General features: G+C 42.1%; 1 protein-coding gene across 2 annotated transcripts in view; it reads left to right on the forward strand.

The window, feature by feature from the left end:
* MLLT6 (MLLT6, PHD finger containing) overlaps positions 1-23,368 on the forward strand; it is a 113,791-nt gene that overhangs the window by 84,960 nt on the left and 5,463 nt on the right. For both annotated transcript variants that reach the window (XM_089531796.1, XM_089531797.1), the window contains exons 11-18: positions 7,597-7,781; positions 9,394-9,511; positions 10,762-10,828; positions 12,080-12,219; positions 14,917-15,105; positions 15,344-15,432; positions 18,429-18,784; positions 21,306-21,414. In XM_089531796.1, the coding sequence (XP_089387922.1) occupies positions 7,597-7,781; positions 9,394-9,511; positions 10,762-10,828; positions 12,080-12,219; positions 14,917-15,105; positions 15,344-15,432; positions 18,429-18,784; positions 21,306-21,414 (1,253 nt within the window). The remainder of the gene's footprint in view (positions 1-7,596; positions 7,782-9,393; positions 9,512-10,761; positions 10,829-12,079; positions 12,220-14,916; positions 15,106-15,343; positions 15,433-18,428; positions 18,785-21,305; positions 21,415-23,368) is intronic.

The raw sequence follows: 23,368 nt of genomic DNA on the forward strand, positions 1-23,368 counted from the left end.
ACCTCTTTCGCAGTTACTTTCAAAGGTGTTACAAGATCCCTTTGCAAACAGTCCAACAGAGAACAGGATGTGTAAAGGCATGCAACAGCAGCACAATATAGACACTATGCAAAGCAAATAATAGGAAAACATTCAGCCCCTTCTCCAGCTCTTGAACTATTCCATCTCCCTTCACTCCAAGATTCCTGTTTCCCATCCGTATTCTTAGTAGCTGCAAATATGAGCCAGAATGCATATCAGTATTAGGGTTACTTCCTGTGTTATGTGGAGCACAGCACTTGTGATGTGTGTCTATGTGATTTCTGCTTTGCATGCACAAGTCAGAAAACCACAGTGCATCTCAACTTCCTAATCTAGTTACTGACAGAAGAAACAATGCTTACTTTGCCAGTCTCAAAAACCACTTTGCCCTGAGCTAAACTTCTAAATATTGCAAGGTGGACTTTCTGAGTTCTTTGTAAGTTTCCAGTATTTCAGAAATAGGGTACCTGAAGCCTTTCAGAGTTTTGGATTATATTATGCCCCAAAATGCTTTATAATTGACTGATTTGGCTGGGGCAGGTATAGGTTGTAGGCCAAAACATATAGGAACAGAGAGATAAAGGCAAAGTCCCCTGTACTTTGATTAATTTAATACCAAAAGTACATTGAATGGTAGGAAAATATATGGCCTAGAAATGGCTGTGTCCCTTGCATAATGAAAAGTGGTTGTTTTTTGTTTGTGTCTGGTCTTTGAACACCTGCTGATTCTTCCCAAGATCATTCAGTTTCACTCATCTCTGTTTTCTGACAGTGTTGTTGCTGGTTGTTGCTCACTGCTGCATGTCCACATTCCTTCTGGACCCTTTGCTGCCAGGTCTATTATTAATCATGGTAGTCTGTGCCTCTGTCCTTAGATAAAATGATATGAGCTGGTTGCTAGGTATGCAAATAGATCTGAGATGAGTGAAGAGGTTGTTTGTGGTAAAGGGTGTTAATGTCACAAAGGCTTCTCTCTAAAACAGGAGCAATATTAGTCCTCTCCATCAGGGATGGGGAATTGGTAGTCTTTCAGATGCAGGCAAATTGCTACTCTCAGCATCTTTCAACATATGCTAGGCTGGCAAGGGCTGATGGGATGTGTAGTCCAGTAATACTGGAGAGTCACAGATTCCCCCTCTCTGTGTAATTCCTGGAAAGGACATTTGGAAAGAGCAGTGAAGGTGAAAAAGTTACAAGTTCCTCCTTCTCTTAGCTTTGTGATGTTACCTTTAGTTCTTATTTGATATAGCAGTTGTGGAGGAGGTGGTGATGGACACACAGATAGACTTGCAGAAGGTGTAGAACATTGTGACAGGAGATACCCACATGTGCACTTCTTGTAGCAAAACTACAAGGTGTGAACCCAAGATCACTTAAATGCAGAAATTCATTGCCTCAGCCAAAATAGCAGTCATACCTGGAGGCTTCCATGTCAGTTCAGTGGCTTATCTGATCCAATTTCAGTCCAGATATTAAAGGAGCTATCCAGAGTGCTGAACGTGTTTTAGGACAGGGTTGAGCACCTTTCAAATTCACTCTAAAACTCAGAGTAAATTCCGCTTGGAACATGGGAGCCACCCACCACCATAGCCAAATGATGATATGATCGGGGGCCAGTGTCAAATCATGTAAACAAATTGCTTGGTTTCTGAATGCTGCCAATAGTTTTTCTTTGCAGGCAGTTAAATTTTGAAACAAGCTATGTGTTGTACTAAACATATAGCTTTGCTGTTGGATTAATCTTTCTTAAATTTCAGATTTTATCTGGAGGAGAAATCTCCACTGGTGTCAGAGCATGTTTCTCCCATTCTTCCTATGTATTACTATTACAAAACTGTCTATCCACACCCCTGTTTCTCCCAAAGCTGCACTGGAGAGAAGTTGCCATTGAGTATTTTCCTTCCCAAACTGCAATCGCAATCCTGATACAGGGCCTCACAGTCACCTCTTGAAGCAGCCTCTTCCAATCCACACCCATCCTCAACTTGGCAGGTTGTTGGACTACAGCCCCGACCACCCACACCTGAACTAAATCTAAGATAATAACTCAAAATCCACTGTCTTTTTATGGGGCCCAAAATCTGTTGCCTTGGGTATTCACTCCATTCTTCCTCATGGTAGGACTGGCCTTTTTTGCAGAGCTACAAATATCAGCCTGCAGCCTTTCATTGTTCTTTTCTCAACAACACTGTTGTGAGGAAGCAATTTTTCTGACATGCCATCATGTGGTGATATCTTAGCACATGTCAGAGCTAGAAAAATATACTTTGGTTGCGCTGCATGAAATGATGGGAGTTGTAATCCAAAAGATCTGGAATTGGTTTAGCTGATTTGATGTTTTAAAAGAATTACGTTACACTATACTGTACTTCGAACATATTATGTAGTAGTTCATTGTGTCATTGTGCTAGTTTCATGCTTAAAGAAAAATGTAGCCAAATAGAATGCACCATTGATTTATGCTGGGATCTGTTGCGGACCCCCCCCCCCCCCCCGCATAAGGCAAATACCGCATATGCTCGAACTCCATTGAAAACAATGGGGCTCGTGTATGTGATGCGGCATGGTGTGCATGCATGCCATTGCCTATTCCATCACGCAGCTTTCAGCGTAAGCCTGCGTATAGTGAACCCGCATATGACACAGGTGCACTGTATCTTTATTTACTAATATTTTTGTTTGTTATATATTTAAAAGTTTTTCCTTCCAGGATAATCTTTCCCTACAACTAATCTTCTTTAAAGTGTTATGTTGCATTTATTTGTGCTTGTCATCATTAAATAAATAAACATTATTTAAAAGTTAATTGAAATTCTCGGAGGTCAAACCTGTGATCCTGTTTCTTTTCTAGACTTCTGCAGAATTTCAGCATGTGCAAATAGTCCTGGCTATGTTGAGCAAAAATTAGGGTGGACATCACATTCCAATGTGTATCTACTAAGAGGTCCCACTGGATTTTGTGTGGCAATTGCTCCCAAGTCAGAGTTTATAGAAGGACTGGGCAATGGAAAAGGTTTTGGTGGTGGTTGCTGCTGCTGCTGTTGTTGTTAATGGTCATGCTGGCTTAGAATTCTGGGACCTGTAGTCCAGAAAAGTAATACTTCCTTAACTCTGCTCCATATATTGTTTAGCTGCAGTTGTCATAAATCCTAGCTGATGGTGGAGAATGATATGAGTCCAATAATATCTGGAGACAGGACCTGTCCATGAAATTTTGCTAGCGGAGTTAATGTTCTTTCCAATTACAAGGTGCAGGATTCCTAAGCTCACCCAAAATACCTTTGTATCTGAGATGGAAAATCCCATATGTACACCTCTTTTCCCTAATAGTAGAACACACATTAATAACAAAGCAAATAACTAAAAATTCACAGCCATTACGTGAGGCCCAAAATCTGCTGCCAGGGCAGCTGACCCTATCTGGAGGGTCATATATATATACACACATACACATACACACACACACACACACACACAGGACTGCAACCTAATTTTTGTGACTTTCAGCAGTGCCAGTCTGCCAAAGCAATTTTCCTTGGACCCCAGCATGTAATGAGATCATAGCACATGTCAGAGCTGGAAAAAATGCATTTCTGTGGCGTATAACCCCCAGATTCCCCCAATCTGGGAGATTGGAGGATTTATAGTGCACAGAAAGTCTCCAGTTTCTGGTACATGTGTTCTCTTGACCGATCTCCACTGCACACAAAAGAACATCCACAAAAGCATGTGGGAAGCATGCCAGGCATAAACAAAACAAATGCCAGAAAATTCTTCCTGACGCGGAGTGCAAAGTAGTTGCAAAGGAGCGGTCTTGCCAAGAAAGAGTTAAGAGGAAGGAAGCTCGAGGCTGGGTGTGCCATAGCTGATTTGTTTGGCAGCTGCTTTCCCCCTATCTCTGCTGACTTGTTTGCAGATGCTTCTTTTCAGGTCACAGTGGACAGACAGATAGGGAGGGAGGGAAGATGTGAGAGCATGTGGGAGGAGGAGGTGTAGTTTGGCTTCGTTTAGTCTCCTGGTGACAGCGGCCTTTTACTCTCACTGGCTTACCCTAGGGCAGGGGAGTTGCTGGGGAAGAGAAAGAGAGAGAATCCAGGATGTAATTATTTGTCAGGGAGGAGCTCTTATGAACAGCATGCCTCCCATAATTGGAACCTCAGGCAATATTTCTTCTTTCCCCTCCTTCTATTGTGTTCAGAGAAACAGAGCAAAAGAGAGTTTTCATTTGACATCAATCCACTATCTGAGCCAGCTAGGAGCTTACAAGTGTAGGATCTGCAACCAAGTCACTGTCCCCCGATACAGGGTTAGAACTGGTCCAGCTGAATTCTGCACAATGAGGAAGTGTTCACAGTAATATGGGAAGCGGATTATGCTGAGTGTGAGCTTCTGCTGTGGGCTGTGCAAGGTGGCCACATCCATCAGCACTATAGAGTGGTAGAGAGGCTTGGCCAGTCTCTTTTCTGTTTATTTATTTCCAGGACTCAAGCCTGTTATTAATAGAGAAGTAGAGAAGTCACTGTTGCTTTAGATTTTTTTAATCAATCACCCAAATTATTAGTTCAAAAAGTATGCTTTGGCTTTGCCCAGTTGGCTGAAATGGTGCCTATAACCAATTCCTAGGGCTTGTCTACATGGGTGGAAAAAAAGCTGCACTACTCCAAAGCAAGTGCTGGCAGTCCTCATGACAAATGGCTACTTTTGGAGAGGATCTATGTTTTTGTTGTTGTTATTGCTTTGTTCTTGCCCTTAACCGGACTTAGCTCTGAACTAAGTGAAGTTGGGGGAAAACCCAGAGTGACCTCAGGTTCTTCTGGCATGTGGACAGCTGAAATGGGTCTGATTCAGCCTGATCCAGTTGTCCACACACTAAGAGCCAGCCTGGCGCACTGGTGCATCTTCTGAGATCAGAAATGGGCACCTGGACTTCTTGTTGATCACATGTTCAGACAGCTGTTTCTGACCTCAGCAGAAGTAGTAGTGTGCCGGGGCAGGCTTTACATGGAGCCCCTGCCCATGAGAAAATACTGGTGACAGCTCCAAAAACAGGCTGCTGGTCAGCAGGGCCTATGTGCACAACAACATGGTGTCTCACCAGATTTGGCCCAGTATGTGTGGTGTCCCCATCATGGTCATTCCAGACCCAGTCTGGGACGTAATGTTCCAGATTGCCCCCAAATTCAGAGGCTGGTGTAGACATGTGCCCCTAGTTCAGAAGAGGAGATTGGTGCCACAACTGAAACTCTTGCAGTGCAATTCTTTGCATGTTTATTTAGAAGTAAGTCACACTGTGTTTAGTAGGGTTACTCCCTAGTAGTAAACATGCTTGTTTTCAGCCTTCCTTTAAAAGCACAATACTTGAGAGGACAATCTTGCTCCACCCACATCCCTAGAAAATCCAGCTATTGTCTCAAAGCAAAGCCTTAAGATTTGTGGCTGAGCTGGGAAGGTGTGCAATTAACTAAGAGTTTCCCCACATTTTGCCTCGAGGCTACTCAGTTTCAGCAGCCTCCACCAAGCAGCCACCATTCATTGTGTAAGCAAACTGCCTGTTTGCAGACTGAGCTGGTGCAACAGGGAAGGCACATGCCTATGATGTGTGGTGGTGGGCAGAAGCAAAACAGAGCTTACTGTGAATTCCTCAGCTACTGTATGAGCCTGGCTTCCTCCCAGCTTTGCAACTGCAGTGTCGGACATGCATGCCATTGAATCAAACCTTGGCCCAACTATCATTTACAGTTCTTGCACCAGACTGTCCCTATTTTCCCCTTTTGCCTTAAAAAGAATTATATCCTTGTACTTTCTACCTATTTCTTGGAGACATTACATCAGGCAAACCAGTCAGGGCTGTGTACAACTCCTACATAGGCGTAGGAGTTTATCACACAGCTAATGTTGTCCGATCCCAGCACGGGATGGGATTGGGACTGAACAAGGAAAAATGGGTGTTATAGCACAGAAAATTTGCACTTTGTCACAGGGCAACCACAAGCCATCCCCCAGCCACACTTAGCCGGCAGATTCTGAGGGACAGAAAGCTTCCGGACTACCAAAAATTGGCAGGATATGCTGAGCTGGGGGACAGCTTGTTGTCACCCTGCAACAAAGTACACATTTTTGTGTGTGATAACACCCTTTTTTCCTCATTCAGTCCTGATCCCATCCTGTGCCTGAATCGGGCAAAAATGGTTATGCAATGAACTTCATAGAATCAGAGAATCTTAGGGTTGGAAGAGGTCATCATTTCATTTACCTAGGTGCCAAGGGAAAACTTGGCTAATCATCATCAAGGCCTTTGGGCCTCATTAATTCCTCCCAAATAATGATGTACAGTACCTGTACATAGTCTTAAAAACTCTTTAATCTTTAAAATCTGTTTTTAAATCATTATGATAATGAATGTGTTTAAATTATTTTAATTCTTTTAAACTCTTCACCTTGTTGTTTCAATATTATTTGTAAGCTCTTCTGAGATCTTTTTGATATTGTTGTGTACCTTCAAGACATTTTCAACTTATTATGGTGACCCTAAGGTGAACCCATGATATGGTTTTCTTGGCAAGATTTGTTCAGAAGGGTTTTGCCTTTGCTGTCCTCTGAGGTGAGAGACTGTGACTTGCCCAAGATCACTCAGTGAGTTTCCATGGCTAAGCAGGGATTCAAACCCTGATCTCCAGAGTCATAGCCCAATGGTCAAACCATTACACTATGCTGGCTATCCTTTTTGATGTTGGGAGGGGTAATTTTCACTTCAGATATGGGGAACCATTTTGGCTTATCCTGACTGTGGAGAAAAACTGGTAAATTCAGATTGGATGCAGTATTAGTCCTTGGCTCTAGAGCAGGGATGAGTGATATTTGGTTCTCCAGTTGTAGTTGCACTCCAGCTTTCACCACCTCTTGCTAGCATAGCCAGGATCTTGGGAGTCGCAGTTTGATAACATCAACAGTGCCACATATTATCCATCCCAATTTTTTGAATCACAGCATAGGCCAGGCACTAGGAGACGAAGTGGAAGGAGACTGGTACAGTGTTCATCTGTGATGTCATAGACCCTACTTGGAGTTTCCAAACAGCTGATAACCCAGTAGTAATTTCATATTTCATAAATCAATCCATTGTTGTTTATGGACTAGTAGAATTAAATATTCAGGGGTGAGAAACTTATAGCCCTTCAGATACTGTTGGTCCATAACTTCCATCAGACTTGGCCTGCATAGCTAATAATGAGAGATGATGGAAACTGAAGTTCAGCATCTGGATGGAGAAGCATATTCCTCATCTCTGCTCTGTTTGGATTCCAGACACCAAACAAGCAACAGACTTTCATTTGTTGTATTACTCACTACACATCTTTAACCTCAGCTCATCCCAATTCTGTAAAATGGGTGTAATGCTGGCATGCCCTTCTGATATCATTTCAGGACACTAAAGAAATATTATTACACCACCATGACTGAGGGAGAGGGAGGGAGACTTCTAAATAAATAGCTGTCAAGTATGCAGAACAGGGTTCTTCGTTTAATTATGTCTGGACACCTTGTCTCAAGTCCTATTTTGATTTCTCCATGCAGGGATCTATACAAGCAACAAGGACCCCATTTCACATGGGGGTGGGGTGCTCAGGACGGTATGCAGCACTCCTCTCTCCTCCAGCCTTCTGGCTCACCAAGGCACTCAATCACTTCCCCAGCTCACTCGCTCACCCTTTGCTAGCACCATCCCAGCCTCCTCTTCGTCTTCTGTCTCCACTACTCAGGTAAGGAACGACATGAAATATCAAAGTCATAATTAGAGATTTCTATGTATTGGGTCTGGCTCTGAGTTCTGTCACCACCACCCTTAGGAATCCACTTTGGAGTCAAACACACTCAAAAGGACCATCCTCCCTTCTGGCAGTTCATAGCAGAAATCCTTTGGGAGGCTTATGCCAGGATAAGTATGCTTTTGGGCATTGCACAAAGAAATATGTGGTACATCTTCACACAATGCCTTTCCCCCAGCTGTGTTTTATGCTCGGCCAGCATCAAGTCTTGGTCATTATAGAATTAAGAGGAAGGAGTTAAAATATGTAAAAGAGAAAATGAATGTTTATAAACCCATGGATACACTTGTACATCAAATAAAAATAATTATTTTCCTTTAAAAAGAGGTGCTTGAACTCTGAGAGTCCAGGGAGAGGGCAAATCTTCCAGCCTCAGGATCCTCCAGAGGGCACAAAAAAGGCCCCTAAAGTGAAAAGAGACATGAGCAAAAAAAAAAAAAAAAAACAACCCCCCCAAAAAAAGACCCACCACTTCCTTTTTTTTTTTTTTAAAGCTCTGTTCTATTTTGCTTTGTTTAGAATGATTTTGGCCAAATTCATTTGTTTAAACAGATGGTGGGAGGACACAACACCTTCTTTCTGGAGGAAAGATATGAGCCACATGATTCCCATCTCTGCTGTAAAGTTTAGGGATACTGGTTCTCCAGAGTTTTCCACTGTTGCGATATGTTCCTCTTGTTTCTTGCTGTTTTGCAGTCAACTCAGAATTTGTGATACTCCCAGACACACCCACCCTACTGGCCTGTGAAAATATTGAGTGACTAAATGTGCTTTACGGTGTTAGTTATTTAGTTCATTTATTTCATGGCTTCTGTCCAGTGAGCTCAAGGCAGTATGCATGGCTCTCCTCTTCTCCACTCTGTTCTCACAATGGACCAGTAAGGCACAGCAGGTTGAGAGTGACTAACACAGGAATTCCCAGTGAGCTTCATGTCTCTGGGAGGGAGTTGAATCTGCACATCCTAAGTCCCAAAAAAGAAACCTCATAGACCATACATCCTGGTTTGTGGCCTTCAGTAAATATTGCCACTCATTTTTTATTCACAGCCTGGAAATTCCTTTTATTAATCCACAGTTGAAGTTTCTTTCAGTCTATTCAGACATTTTACTTTTATGGACTACAATATTCAGACTCTCCTCTGTTCAGCATAATCTGTAACATTTGTCTAGGAGGTATTCTGGGGGTTGTAATCCAAAAAGGTAACTTTTATAGGTTCTGAGGAAATGTTTTCATTATATTTTTTTGGCAATATAGGAAACAGTTATTTTGGATCCTTTAAGAGAGTAGAACTCAATGTGGTCCATCCACTGCCTGTCATTCTCAGTCCTTTACACTCCAGATATCCTAGGCTTCAACTCTCATAAGTCCTAGGCAGTATAGCCAGTGATTTTGGGAGCTGATGTCCAAAACCTCTGGAAAACCAGAGATTGAGAAGCACTGTGATAAAAGATCAGCTATTCAGTACTAGTGAATAGAAAGCTTGAAAAGGGTCGCTGTTAATGATGAGTTTGTCACACACACACACTCCTTTTTCCCCTTTTGCAGGTATTCTCCCTGGCAGGCTCTACATTCAGTCTCCCTTCTTCACACATCTTTGGAAGTCCACTCACTTCTGGACTGTCAATGAACCCCCTACTGAACCCATCTGAAAGCAACAGAGCAGGTATACAGATCAAGAAGTTGTTTACAAGAGTCCTGGTCTCATGAGAACTTGCCCTACTAAATGTCAAACCACTCCTTCCCTGGGTGCATCAGTTCTAAAGATCTTTATAGCTGAAGAGGTTTCTATATTTAGGAGCACAGATCAGTTTGTTTGTTCTTTTTTGTGATGGAAAATGTGCCAATTATAAAGACCCAGGGTTTTGTTTTTGTTTTAATATATAATAACATTAGCCAAGTCTTTGAAATCTGACCTGGAACTCTTGGGAAAATTGACACACAGGACCATGCGCATGAGCAGTGAAAAAGGAAGATATGGTGTTATGGAATAACAATGGCTGCACTGGATTGCCATCTGGTGGCTAGAGAGAACCTCAACATGCCTTGCTACAGGAAGTGGCATTATCGAGGTTGCAACAAACACTTCCATTTTTACAGAGAGATATAAGAAGATTTTGTTGTAAAGCAATGTAGTGGGTAGTATGTGTGTTAGTGCAGACTCTGAATTGGAAGTGAACACTGAGAGAAAAGTGCTGGCAGAGCCCCCAGAACTGTTTTTAAAATGAGGGAGGGCTGGAGACTGGCCAGTAGGCCATTATGAATTTTGTGTACATCCATGTATCTTTTTACAAAATGGTAAAAACATAGAATACAGTGACTAACAACAACAACACCAAATAAAGCAGTCAACAAGTTGATTCTCATGAAAGCAATGACAAAATAATAAGTGAAGCATTATAAAATTGCTTAAAGCATAAAATTAGTATATCAAAGAAAGAGGAAAATATAGAAGATCTTATCTGTTTGTTTGTTTAATATTCTGCCTTTGTAATGTATGGGACCCATTCCTGCCACAGGTTGACTGCACATATGTTAAGCAAATGGAAAGACTTCCTAAGAGGGCTCTACTATGCAGGTGTCCTGATCCATGGTGTCAGATTATTTTGAGGGAGCTCAGCTCCTAGACTAGTACCACCTGTTCCACGATCCATGAGTATTGGCACAGTAGGTAGCCAGCAGATGCTAGAATAGCATAGGTCCTCTCATCTACATGGTCCCTTTGCTCTAAGCACTGGATCTCCCATATCTCAACACTGCTTTACAGATGATTCAGGAAAGTCTTGGAATTAAACAAAGAGCCCATGTCTATTCTAGTCCCTAGATTTTTTGCTAAAACTGCTATTTGGCTGGTATTAGGAGAGTGATTATCTGTGAACATTTTAAAAACCCCACCATGTATGTCTTTGCTTCCAGAACCAGATTTGGAAGACTGTAACTTTGCCTGCCGAGGATCATCACCCCAGGAAAGTCTTTCTTCCATGTAAGTTGGTTTGGGGGGAAAGATTCTTTCAGGCACATAGTGGAAGGGTAGGGGCAATGGGGAGGAAGTAAAATGATATTGCACTGTCAAGGATATTACATTGTCTAGATCCAGAGATAATATTGTACCACACAGTAGACAGAAGAGGGAAAACAAAACAATTGGTGGTTACCAATTTCCTACATTTATCAGAACGTAATCCAGATTTCATCAATTGTGATGGCTGGGGATGATGAGATTTATAGTCCATCACATCTGAAATATGGAAGGTTGAGGAAAACTGAATATGAAGATAACAGCATTCTTATATTTTAAAAGCCCTACAGGAATCTTCCATTGTTAGCTAGTATAGGGCAGCAACTTTGGAATTACCTACAAAGGTCAGAAAAGTTATTGTTTGGATTTTAACCACCCCCTAGTCAGCATAGCCATTGGCAGCAGTAACTAAATTGTTCATTGCCTATTCATTGAAATTAGATTGTATAGTTATCTCTAGCCAGACTTTTCCAGCACAAAATTTGGAACTCAATACAGAATTCAATATTTGAAGAATCATAGATTTCAGTAATAAAGACCGAAGATTCTACCACTTTCTGACTATGTCATGGATATACGTACATACCTTCCAACTGTCCTGATTTGGCAGGAACAGTATCAATGAATTCTCTGTCATCCCACTTTTTCAGATGCTTTAAAAATGTCATGGTTTCTCTCTCCTCTTACTGTTTTTTTCCCCTTTTGTCCTTAAGTTCAAATGTAACAAGCTGAATTCAAAGTATTTTGCACTTAACTTAGCAGGGGGAGAGGCAAGGGTGAAAACCTGCTCTTTCCAGTAGGCTCAGGCAAAAGCAAACTGTTGCATTATCTCCTAGCATGTCTATTCTTCCTCATTAATTACTTTGCCATCTTAACCAGACTGATGTTGCTTGACCACATGTGTCCCAGTTTTCATCTGAAAAGGTGGAAATGACAGGAAATGGGCAAGGTCTTTTCTTGGGCATAAAAGTAACAAAAGAATGCATGCAAAATAAGCAAATATTTTCAGAATCTGCACAATATAAGCAGTTTGCAAAACTGAGTTTTTCCTGTCTTCCTGCTTTGGATCCAGCTGATATGGAGTTCAGAGCAATAGGCAAGAGGTACTGAAAGCTCATTTTGCAACAGAGATGGATCTTGAATGTTCTTCCTGCTTGTGTAATGTACATTTAATATTCCAGTGACTCTCTTCCTTTCACCTTCTACACAATACAGGTCCCCAATCAGCAGCCTTCCTACCCTCTTTGACCAGACGGTATCAACGAGCAGCGGGCAGCTGGAAAATGTTCCCCAGGCCACACCAAATATTGAGCAACTCCTTGAGAAACAAGGCAACGGAGAAGCCGGCGTCAATAGTGAGTCACAAGAAGGCTGCCTGGAAGGGTCCCTTTCCTTGACTGAGGCTGAATTAATCAAGGGGAGGGATAGGCTGCACACAATTGGGGTTCATTCACATTACAGAATTAAAGTGCTTTTGTTCCACTTTAGCCGCCATGGTTCTGTCCTGGGAATCTTGGGATCTTCAGTTTAGGGAGGAGCATTTAGAATTATCAACCAGAGCACTCTAGTCTCTCACCAGATTAATATTCTCAGGATTCCACATGCCACACAACCACAGCAGCTAAAGTGGAATAATAGCACTATATGTAGCGTGGATTGGCCCTCAGTCACTCAAACTTCTCCTGATTGAGGAAAACTGAGCTAAATTTCCCTCTGTCCTGTAGCTATCAAACATGCAGATGGCCTGCTAGAGAAAAAGGTGGCAACCTCACACCATACATGGACAGACATGTACCCCTTCTGAGAAAAGAGCTTGGAAAAATCACTTCTTGAGCAGTAGACATGCTGGCTATGGGATTACTGGAATTTTAGTCTAAAAATTAACATTTTTCAAGGACCATTGAAGAGTTCTCCTAAGGTGATAGAAGCAACCTCTATGCCTTTCTTTAAAAAAGGAAGCTTCTTCTCTCACTTTATTTATTGACATGAATGTTAGCAGAAGAGAAGCCCAGATCTTGCTGAAAAGATTGCTTATCAACATGGAATGAAGGGCATGACAAGCCAGTGTATTGTTATGTTTAGGTTACAGTGTATCCCATCCTTGGAACCCAAATTTGATCAGACATCCAAATGTTCCCCTCATTCCTGACCTATCTCTAGTGGTTGATGGGATTTAGGGAGTTGCATTCAAACCCTACCTGGGGACTCAAGGTTGAGGAGAACAATGGGCTTAGAACGAGGAGAACTGTATTCAAATGGCCTGTCCATGGTGATGTGGTCATATTTTGGGGGCAGAATTTTTTTTAATGGTACAGTTCCAAAGCCTGGAAAGTTATTTTTAAGAAAAAGGAATGCAATGACATCTTGAAGCCATGCAGAACTGAGCAGGACTGAAAGATGATCAGGGATGCAGCCTCTGTATTGTGAGATTGATTTCTCCAATTGCTTTATTTTTCTGTAAGATCTTTTCCATTCCTCTCCCCCCTCCATGTATATAATTAATTGGAAACATAATACTATATGGATACAGTAGCAGCTAAATTGGGCAGTTCCAAAGTTGCCACACACACACACACCATGATGACAGTGTTCTTACCTTCAATCTGTTTGTTCCAGAAGTGAGTAACCTGTGTCTCTCCAGATGGTGGACTGCAATTTCCATTGGCCTGAGCCAGTGTGAATGTTGTAAGGAGCAGTGGTGGTGAAGGTCCAACAACATCTGGAGGATCAGGACATATGTTGTCAGTCAGTGTATGAAGGAAACACAAGATCGTGACTGCCAACAATAGCCTCTGCATCCGGGGAATTTATCCCTTGACTTTTGCGAATATATAGCAGACTCTGAGCACCATGAATCCACTCTCATCGTCCACTGAATGCATAGAAGTTGCAGAGCTTAGAAAATTTGGGGGGGGGGGGTGTATTTTTAGGCTACTCTTTTCAAAATGCCCTAGCCAACATAAGCAAAAGGTACTTACTTGTTCCTCTACCACACTTTGATCAAATACATAGAGAGAATACAAGAAAATATACCAAGAAATATGAAGATGTCTAATTTATAGCTCTTTGGGTACTCCAAAATTAGAATGTTTATATTTTTGAGTGCATTCATGCCCCCCTCCTTTAAAATATAAACAGTATAACAGAAGGGCATGGTAGTGAATTGTTAAAATATTTGCCAATTTAACAGTAAGAATTATTTCTATATGAAGTGTTATATTTGTTTGAATGTAATGTTTAAGTCACATGAAGTGTGTTTTACTGGCTTTCTATAGCATTTCAAACAGTTCAGTTAGAATACTTCTGGCTACTAGGAAAAGCTGAGAAATTAACCTGATGTGGAGCTTTGGTTCTTTATATGTGTGTCAAATAGACATGCCATAAATGTTTTTTGTGTTTTTTTCGGGCTATGTGAAGCTGCATCTCTAAAGATGCCAGCGGCAGATGCTGGCAAAAGGTCAGGAATAAACTCTTCCAGAACACGGCCACATAGCCCCCAAAAACCACAAAAACTGCAGATGCCAGCCAGCATGGCCAGTGGTCAGAAATGACCAGGAGGTAGAGTCCTAAAACATCTGGAGAACCACCTCTGATTTAGAACATTAGAAGAAAATGGAGGGGGGATTTCTGGGAAGTTTTAAACAAAATGTTTCATTACTTTTTTAATTTATTTTTTTATTTTTTTTTAAAATGCACATCCTTATATCCTCCCAGCCAGGAATACTAAATAACTGCGGACAATGTGACATTCAAAAGGGAAAGGGATTTATCACATGCATGCTACCCAGAGTTCCTTGGGAGAAGGGCTGCTGTGCAAACGTAACAGATGAATGAGTAGAGACTGCATCTTTAGAGAATGGAGCAGAGAAGCATTCTGGGATTCCCTTGTGATTTCATTGAATGTCTGCTTTTGCTATAATCTCCCTGGCATATATGCTCTAACTCTTTCACTGGTGTTGTTTCCTCATTTTCTCTCTACCCCCAACCTTTTTCATTTTTCCATTTGTTCCTCCCCTCTTCCTGCCCCCCCTTCTCATTCACGTTTCCTGCAGTTGTAGAAATGCTCAAAGCTCTTCACTCACTGCAGAAGGAGAACCAGCGCCTCCAGGAGCAGATCATGACTTTGGCAGCTAAAAAGGAGCGCTTGCAGCTTCTGAATGTCCAGCTCTCTGTTCCTTTCCCAGTGGTAACCACCAGCAATGGCCCTTCATGCCACGCCCAGTACATCCTGGCCTCCAATGGTAAGAAACGTACACGGTCATTAACACCTACTGACCTGTGATTGGTGCCTATTTCCTAAAAGGGTCCTTTCCAGTGGTCACCCTTCTGGTAGATAGAAGATCTATGGAAACATTATTGCTTGGGATGGTACTAGCTTGTTTAAAATAAGCAGCAGCATTTGTCAGTGTTGAAAGGTAATCTGTAGCTGCTGAAAAGCAGCATGGAAAAACACTCTGACTCTCTGCTTTCCCCTTCTAGCATGCAACAGCGACTCTCTGAGTATCACCAAGAGCCCTCCCTGCAAGAATAGCTTTGGCATTGAAAACTCTCTCTCAACTTCCTCTGAGGTACAAAGTGTCTCTTTGTGTTCTCCTTCCTTAAATGTCCTTTGGCAGGTCTTTTCTCCCAGCCCAAAGTGGCTCTAACATTATCATCTGTTTTGAGTATACCCTTGAGCACAGTGGGTTGAAAGGCAGCTGAGACATGCTCAAGCTACCTAGAGCTTGTCCATGCTCTCATGCTCATGCTCAAGCTACCTTGCTCAAGTTATCTAGAGCTTGTTCAAGAGTGCTCCATAATGGAGCATGCCCATGTTCATTAGCTGAGGGGTACTCTTGGTTTATCCCTCTCAAGCACCAAAATGTCTTGAGACAGTCCTAGCTGCCACATTTTATTCCACCTTCCTTCCAGTAAGCTCAAGGCAATGTACAGTACATGGCTACTTCCCTCCTCTCCATTTTTGTCCTCACAATGACTCCTTGAGGTGGATCATCCTGAAAGAGTAAATAACTGGCTGAAGGTCACTCCAAAGAGTTTCATGACTCTGTGAAGAGCAGAACCCAGATCTCTTAACAGGGGTGGGAAGTGTATGGTCCTACAGATTTTGTTGGACTGCACCTTTCAGTTTTCTTCACATTTGGACATACTAACTGTGTCTGGGAAGAGTTGCAGTATAGTAACATATGGAGGCCTGCATAATAACTGCCTCTTTCTAACCATTACACCATAGTGGCTTTGGTTCTGCACATGTGCTAACTGTGCAATGACCCATATTTGTTATTATCTTATTTATTTATTACAGTGAATAAGATCTTGCTGTAATGCAGAGGTGGGGAAAGGGCTGCCCCCAAAGCCATTTTGCTGAGCCCACAAGCATCCAGCATGCTTGTGTTTTAAAAAATTATTTGATTGTTTACAATGCTCCCAGCACGGGGAATATTTTAGTCATTTCCCTCCTACACTATTTTAAAACCAGGAAAGGGTTTTTTTCCCTATCAGGAAGTAACCCACAAATTCCAATCACTTCCTTATAAAAAGAAGGCCTGTCCTGAGCCTGTAATGCCCAGGTGAACCCAAAACATGGCACAATTGCCTCCCAACCCCAAGTGGAATTGGTGTGACATTTTAGTGTGGGGGGGAATGATTGCCAAGAAAACCTCATAATAGGATGGCCTTAGGGTCACCATGAGTCGGAAATGACTTGAGGGAAAACAACAGCAAGAACAATTGCTGTTGTTTGCCCTCAAGCGAGGATGCCAGATGGTGAGATGCCCCCAAAGTCGCAGGGGAAAATGTAGCCCTACAACCTTCAAAGTTGCCTATCCTCACTATAATGATTAAGCAATTCCTGAGTTCAGCGCTAATCTTTTAAGGCAGACCTTCTGGGTACGTGTCCTCTTAATTTTAACAGTTCCTCCCAGTATTCTCTATCAGCCTACATTTGGACCCAATGCCCTTCTCCCAGTGTAAAGATTCTTCTCTGGGGGACTCTAGTCAAACTCCCATTCTCCAGCTGCTGAAGCCTGAGTCTATTGTCTTCCCTTTCTTTCCTCCAGTTTAAAGCCCTGTAATGTCACAAATACTCTAGGCAGAAGGGAAGAGAAAGACTATTGCCTTTCTCAGAAACCCATGCTAAAACCTCAGATCTAAATTGGAAAAAGATGTCTTTAAAAAGAGTATAATGAGAGACTAAAAAAGAGGGAACAAATGTGTGTTATAAATAAAAACAACTGTTAAGAATCTTGGTAAGCTATGGCAGAGTAATGACTAGAAAATAATCTCAACACAGGGTCACCTGAAGAGTTTCAGCACACACAGCAACGTGGGCCAAGAGGGGTAAGCCTCTGAGGTAAACATATTTAGCTGAACCAGTGGTTCGGCACAGAGCCAATCAGACTGCTTTCTGAAGTCTAGGAGATGATCTATGAAGGTGCTAATTAAAAGGAGATGACTTGGGCAACTTCTGACAGATTTATGACATCAAATTGATTCCTATTTATAGGATCTGAAAGCCTCAGGAAATATATGCAAACATTCCAAATGAATTATGAGTTTTGGCTATCCTGGGTGCAAGGATGCTTGTAGTTTTTAGGAGACGGTGCTGAAAGGCAGCTCAGCATTCAGGAGATACTGAAGGACTCCCATTTGTCAGGACATAAAACTCTTCTGGGAAGCCTAACAAATTATAACCAAATTAATCTGAGGAAGTAGATTTAAGTCTATGAAAGCTCATGCTGCCAACTTCTTTCTTTAGTTAGTCTCAAAGGTTCTACAAGATCTCTCAAGTTATAACCAAGTTCCAGAACTTGGGGCACTATTTTTAAAAAGTAATTTGTTGTGTTACTTGATGCAAAGTGTGTCTGCTCATCCTCTAGTGACACATTATTGTTAGTGCAACCAAGAATTATCTACTTTTTGGAACTCATTGTGTTACTTGTGATTTTTTACATTTTAGTTTGTGGTACAACACATTTAGATGGCACTAGAGTGTCAGGTACATTATATAAAAGGCCACAGTAGCAAGTATACAGAATTCTTTGCAAATCTGCTTTGAATACAAAAGGCAATTAGGAATTCACCTGAAGGCAGCTGCAAACAGGTCTTTACTGTTCACTAAACACTTCCACAGTAGAAAAGGAGAGTTGGGTGCAGTGGCTCAAGTGGTTAAGACGCTGACTCTGTTGATTGCAAGATCGGCAGATTGGCAGTTCGAGGCCCAAAGCATGCAAATACAAGTAGATAAACAGGTACCACTCCGGTGGGAAGGTAAACGGTGTTCTCTGCAATCATGCTGGCTATATGATCACAGGGTAGTCTCTGACAACACTGGCTCTTTGGTTTAGTAACGGAGATGAGCACCACCCCCTATGATCGGACACGACTTGACAACCTTGTCAACGAGGAATACCTTTACCTTAAAGGAGAGTCAGTAGGAAAGGAGAGCTGCAGTGCTGAAAAAAGGCTCTGATTTTCATGTCTAGAAGTTCTAACTCAATGAATAAACTTTTCCAAGATCTGAATATGCCAAAATAATCCTCCCCCCCCCCCTTTCCTCTTCCACCAGGATCCTCATTCAGGCTGCCCAAGCCGAAGCAGCTCTTCCCTCTCTTTCCACAGCACGCCTCCTCCGCTGCCCATGTTGCAACAGAGTCCTGCCTCCCTCTCACTCGTTACTGGGGTCCAGCAGCAGCCACAGCAGCAACCACCAGTGAATGGTTTGGCTAGGACAATGGGGACTGTCCATGGTGGAGTCACTCCTGTCAGTCACAGCCTGGTGGATGGTCTCCTTGGGAATCTCACAGGAGGGCAGCAAGTTCCTATCAATGGCATTTTAGGGGGTCTTAATGGAACAATGGCCACCCAGACACAGAACCCCCTCTTGGCACAGCCAAATCTACAGCTTTCCACCAGCCAAAACAGGTAAGGCTTAGAAAGGAAGGTGTGGGATGCAGCCAGCAGGGAAGGGATTGAAAATGTTGGAAACGGGGTTCAAAATTGCCACCTGCCAGCCCCATGTATTAGTTCTAAGTTCCTTGCCTTGTTCTAGCTGAAATAAACATTATCTAAAACAGGTTGTTGTAGATATTTTTGGCTCTCCAGAATTTTGAACTTTCAGTTGCCCTATACCATTCAGACTGATCATGTTGACTGGACTCCATGTGCACTGCAGCAGTAATGCAGTTTGGCTCAATGCTCTGGAATTATGAGATTTGTAGTTTGTGCTAGCACCAGAGCTATCTGACAGAGAAAGTTAAATAGCTCACAAAACTACAAATCCCAGCATTTGAGCCACAACAGTTAAAGCACTATAAAACTGCATTATTTCTACAATGCAAATTAGACTCGAGTCTTCCAGGACAATGGGACAAAGGTTCCATACCTTTGATTCAAAGTTTATTTAAAGCTTATTTAATAATACAACATATTTTCTTGATATAAACTTCATTCTAGATATTCTTTACTCCTTGACCTGTTGGCTTCCTGAACCTTCAGTTCTCATTCCCACCTGTTGTTCATAGTTGTGGTTGTGTCCACATATAATGTTTTGTGGGGTTTGGGGTTGGGTTTTTTTGTGTTACAAGTACCCACAGAAAAATGTTCTTACAACACATGACTGCATAGACCCTGTATGCCTGGCCACAAGTATAGCAGAAAATAGCAAAATAACTGATTTTAACAACACATGTACAACTGAAAATTCACCTTAACCCCTAATTCAGAGTGCAGTTTGGACAAATCAAAGCTAGGTATTGTGTACTATCCAGTTCTGAGATGGCAACACGTAAGCACAGGAATGAGCATAGATTTTCATTTGTGATGATTCTCCTGCTTTCTTTTTTCCTCTTTTTAAAAAGAGTATGTTTCTAGCATGTTAAGGCATGTATGAGACAGTGTGTGGGTATGAAAGTAGGGTAGTAATATTAGTGCCATGTCTGGATTGTCTGGCTGACTGAGCCAACTACCTCTGGCCCCTTGACATTAGGCAGAGGGTGGTGATGTGAGGATGTGTAACTACCACTACGTGTCCTGCTCTCAGTTGGCCCTGTCATGGAGCAAAACTCTTGTTCATTCCAACAAGGTTTGTGCAAGAGAATTCTTCAGCCAATCATGACCCACATTATTTATTAGAAAAGATCAAATGCCATTTGGATTGTCTGTCTGCCTCAGGCACCAAATGTTTGTGATTATCTCCTACCATTTCTATTTGTATCTTGGTAGAATTCAAAGACATAGCCATGTTAGTCCGGAAAATCAGTATGGGACCTTGTAGCACCTTTGAGACTAACTGAAAGAAAGTTGGTAGCATGAGCTTGTTGGGAGATGCATTTGAAGACATAGGCTATGATAGCTCATGTACTAACTTGTTTCTTTCAGTTAATCTCAAAGATGGTACAAGAGTCTTTCTCATATTTATATCTTGCATAATGTATCCAAGAACTAGTATTTTCTGTGTTCTGTTCTTTCTTTATTCTGAAGCATAAGCAACCATTCTCCCATCACGGGCCCGTTCCCACTATGAAACAGGGCGAATTGCCGATCAGTGTAAATGACCATCATTCCCATTTGAAACCGGTTCCTGTTGCAATGTGATCGAACCCTGTTGTGATAAAGTGAGGCAAAGGCAAAAAACACAGTTTTTCCAAAGATTAGTTTCAAAGTGGTTCTTTTCAGAAGAATCTATTCTGAAGCAAGTTCAATAAGTGGCAACAACAAATAAAAAATGATTCGTTCTGGAGGGGAGGGACAAATAGCAGAGGGGTTTTTACTATTCCTCCTCAGTTTTTGACAGATCCACCACCACCACCACCCAGCGCTGCCTTTTGTACCTGTGGTGCATGTTGTTTTTTTAAAAGTAATAAAAATGATAGAATATTCTATTTATTGATTTTGCAACTACTTGGAAAGGCAAGTAGTTGCAAAATCAATAAATAGAATATTCTATTAATTTTCTTTTTTTTAAAAAATCCTCCCCTTCATCCTCCTCCTCCGTTCCCCGGTTCCTTCCTTCCTTCCCCGGCTTGTCCCTGCATCCCTGGTTCCTTCCTTCCTTCCTTCCTTCCTTCCTTCCTTCCTTCCCCAACTTTTCTCTGCTTCTCCTGTTTCTTCCTTCCTTCCCCAGCTTGTCCCTGGGTCCCCGGCCTGCCTGCTCCATTCCCAGCCTGATCCATCCTCCCCGGCTTGCTCCATCCCCGGCTTGAAGCGGGAACAATAATCATGCCAAAACCCCCTGATTACACTGGCAAAATGAAAAGGTCCAGTTTTGTAATGGGATCGAGGGACCTTTTGAAATCGATTACAGACACAGAGCGAAGCCGAATCAGAAATCGCTTTATACTGCCAGTGGGAATGAACCTGTCATGGGTGTCCAGCACAATGCCTTTTCCAGTACACGGTTGTGTTGTGCTCACTGCCCCCATCTGCTCCTCTCTCCTACATCTAGCATGGCCAGCATGAGTCACCTGACAGAGCAACAAAGGCAACTCCTCAGCCAGCATGAGCTCCAGCTTCAGCAGCTCCAGCAGCTCTTGACCTCCCAGCCACTCAACCCGGTATGTAACCTTTCTTCCACTAAGAAGACCAAGTGGCAGATGAAGTTGGGGTCTTGCATTTGAGGTGGGGGAAGAAGGGTTTGGAGGGGAGTTACAGAAAGGTATGGGGAAAAGCTCACTGAAGTTTGAGAGAGGCACTGTGGGAAGAAATGTTATGTTTCTAAAATTATGAACAGCACGTTGACACAACCAGCAGAGCAGTGGCTTTCATGCTGTGAGATAGGCAGTGATGTATGCAGGTCTTTTGCTCAAATTCTCAAGTCGGGTCTCAGATATCTTTGTTCAAGTCTCAAATTGAGTCTAAAGTTCTTGAAAGATACTTTCAAGTTGAGTCTCGAATCTTAATTCTGGAAGCCAACTTTAACAGAAAAAAAGAAGGGGGTTTCAATAACTAGAAAATCAAGAAGGCATGCACAAAATTAAGAATAAAAATATTAAATTATCTTAGGCAATTTATTAAGATGGCACTTTAGAAAAATGAGGTCTCAGCAGCACTTGTCCCCACTGCACATTGGAGGAAACTTCTAGAGCATTTCATAGAAGCAGCTGGCAAGACTCACCCCCATAGCATGGAGTGCATTTCTCAGAGGGGAACAGCAAATGTGTTAAGCAATGGGCTTGAAGCAGGGGTCTACAGGAATTGGGGATTTCCAGTACAACAAACATAAAGTACACTTCCATCATATGACTGGTAGGCAAAAAGCAATGAGATAGAAGCAGAGGAGGAAAACTGTTATCTGTTCTATAACATTTCTGGATGAAGTCAGGGCAGCATGTCAGTCACTAAAAATATACAAGAGTTGAGTCAAGTCAGTGTATCATTTACTTCAGAGTCAAGTCCAGGTTGAGTCACTGAAGCAACTTGAGTCCGAATCAACTGACTCGAGTCTACATCACTGGAGACAAGTCTCACAGGGGTTTTGCAAAACTAGGTGGATGAAGTTCCTTAAAATCCTGAGGCAGGTAGAACCTTCCTTCCCTTTCAAGCCAGTGCTGAGGTAATGTGCACTCGGCAAATGGCCCTTATAAAGTTTTGTTATACCAAGTCAGATTACTGTCCCTCTAGCCCAGGAATGACTATTCTGACTATTAAATGGTTCTCCAAGATTTCATGCAGAGGTCTTTTCTATCACCTGCTGTGATAGAAAAAGGATCTGTCTTTTGCATTGGAGATGTCAGTAATTAGACCTAGTAGCCTGGGTTTCCAAAGCATGCCTTATTTCAGTGTCTCCCCTTTCTAATCATTTGAACCTAATTTAGGAAGTACAGGAAAAGCAGTTTTGGAAGCAGTAAAACACTTCTAGCCTGCCTGCCCTCCTTTCTTCCTTCCTTCGCTCTTTCTTTTTGATATCTCATCTGTCTCCTGGGGCAACATCCCTAAGATGGTTTACAACATGAATTAAGACAGAACACAGTGAAAAACCAGTAACATCAGAAACAGTTGGGTGTGATCACAATAAATCATATTAAAACTAAGTCGTTGTAGTTGTTGTGTGCCTTCAAATTGTTTCCGTTTTATGGTGACCTATCATAGGGTTTTCTTGGCAAGGGTTGTTAAGAGGAGGTTTGTCATTGCCTTCCACTGAGGCTGAGAGCATGTGACTTGTCCAAGTTTAAAACTAAGTACTGATTTAAAAACTTTTAAAAACAGAAATAAGAAAAAGGAAAGAAATACAGCACCTACCATTATGCATCCCTACCACAACCAACAGTTAGGGGGTAAACACTTCTGTAGGGGGAAAAAACTCTTCTGCTATTCAGCAGAAAGAGGACAGAGAAGGGCCCACACTTGCCTCTCATGAAAGGGAATTTCACAGCCTCGAGACATTCACCGAGGCTGCCTCTCATGTCCCTTCCAAATATATCTATGCAAATAATTCGGCTGAAAGAAAACCTTCTTATAATTCTAATGGTGCAGCAGCAGGTTGCATCCAACTGTACATGAAATACTTCA

The sequence above is a fragment of the Sceloporus occidentalis genome, unplaced genomic scaffold (genome assembly GCF_023333645.1).
Source record: "Sceloporus occidentalis isolate IW3139 unplaced genomic scaffold, rSceOcc1.0.p SCAF_7, whole genome shotgun sequence".
NCBI lineage: Eukaryota > Metazoa > Chordata > Lepidosauria > Squamata > Phrynosomatidae > Sceloporus > Sceloporus occidentalis.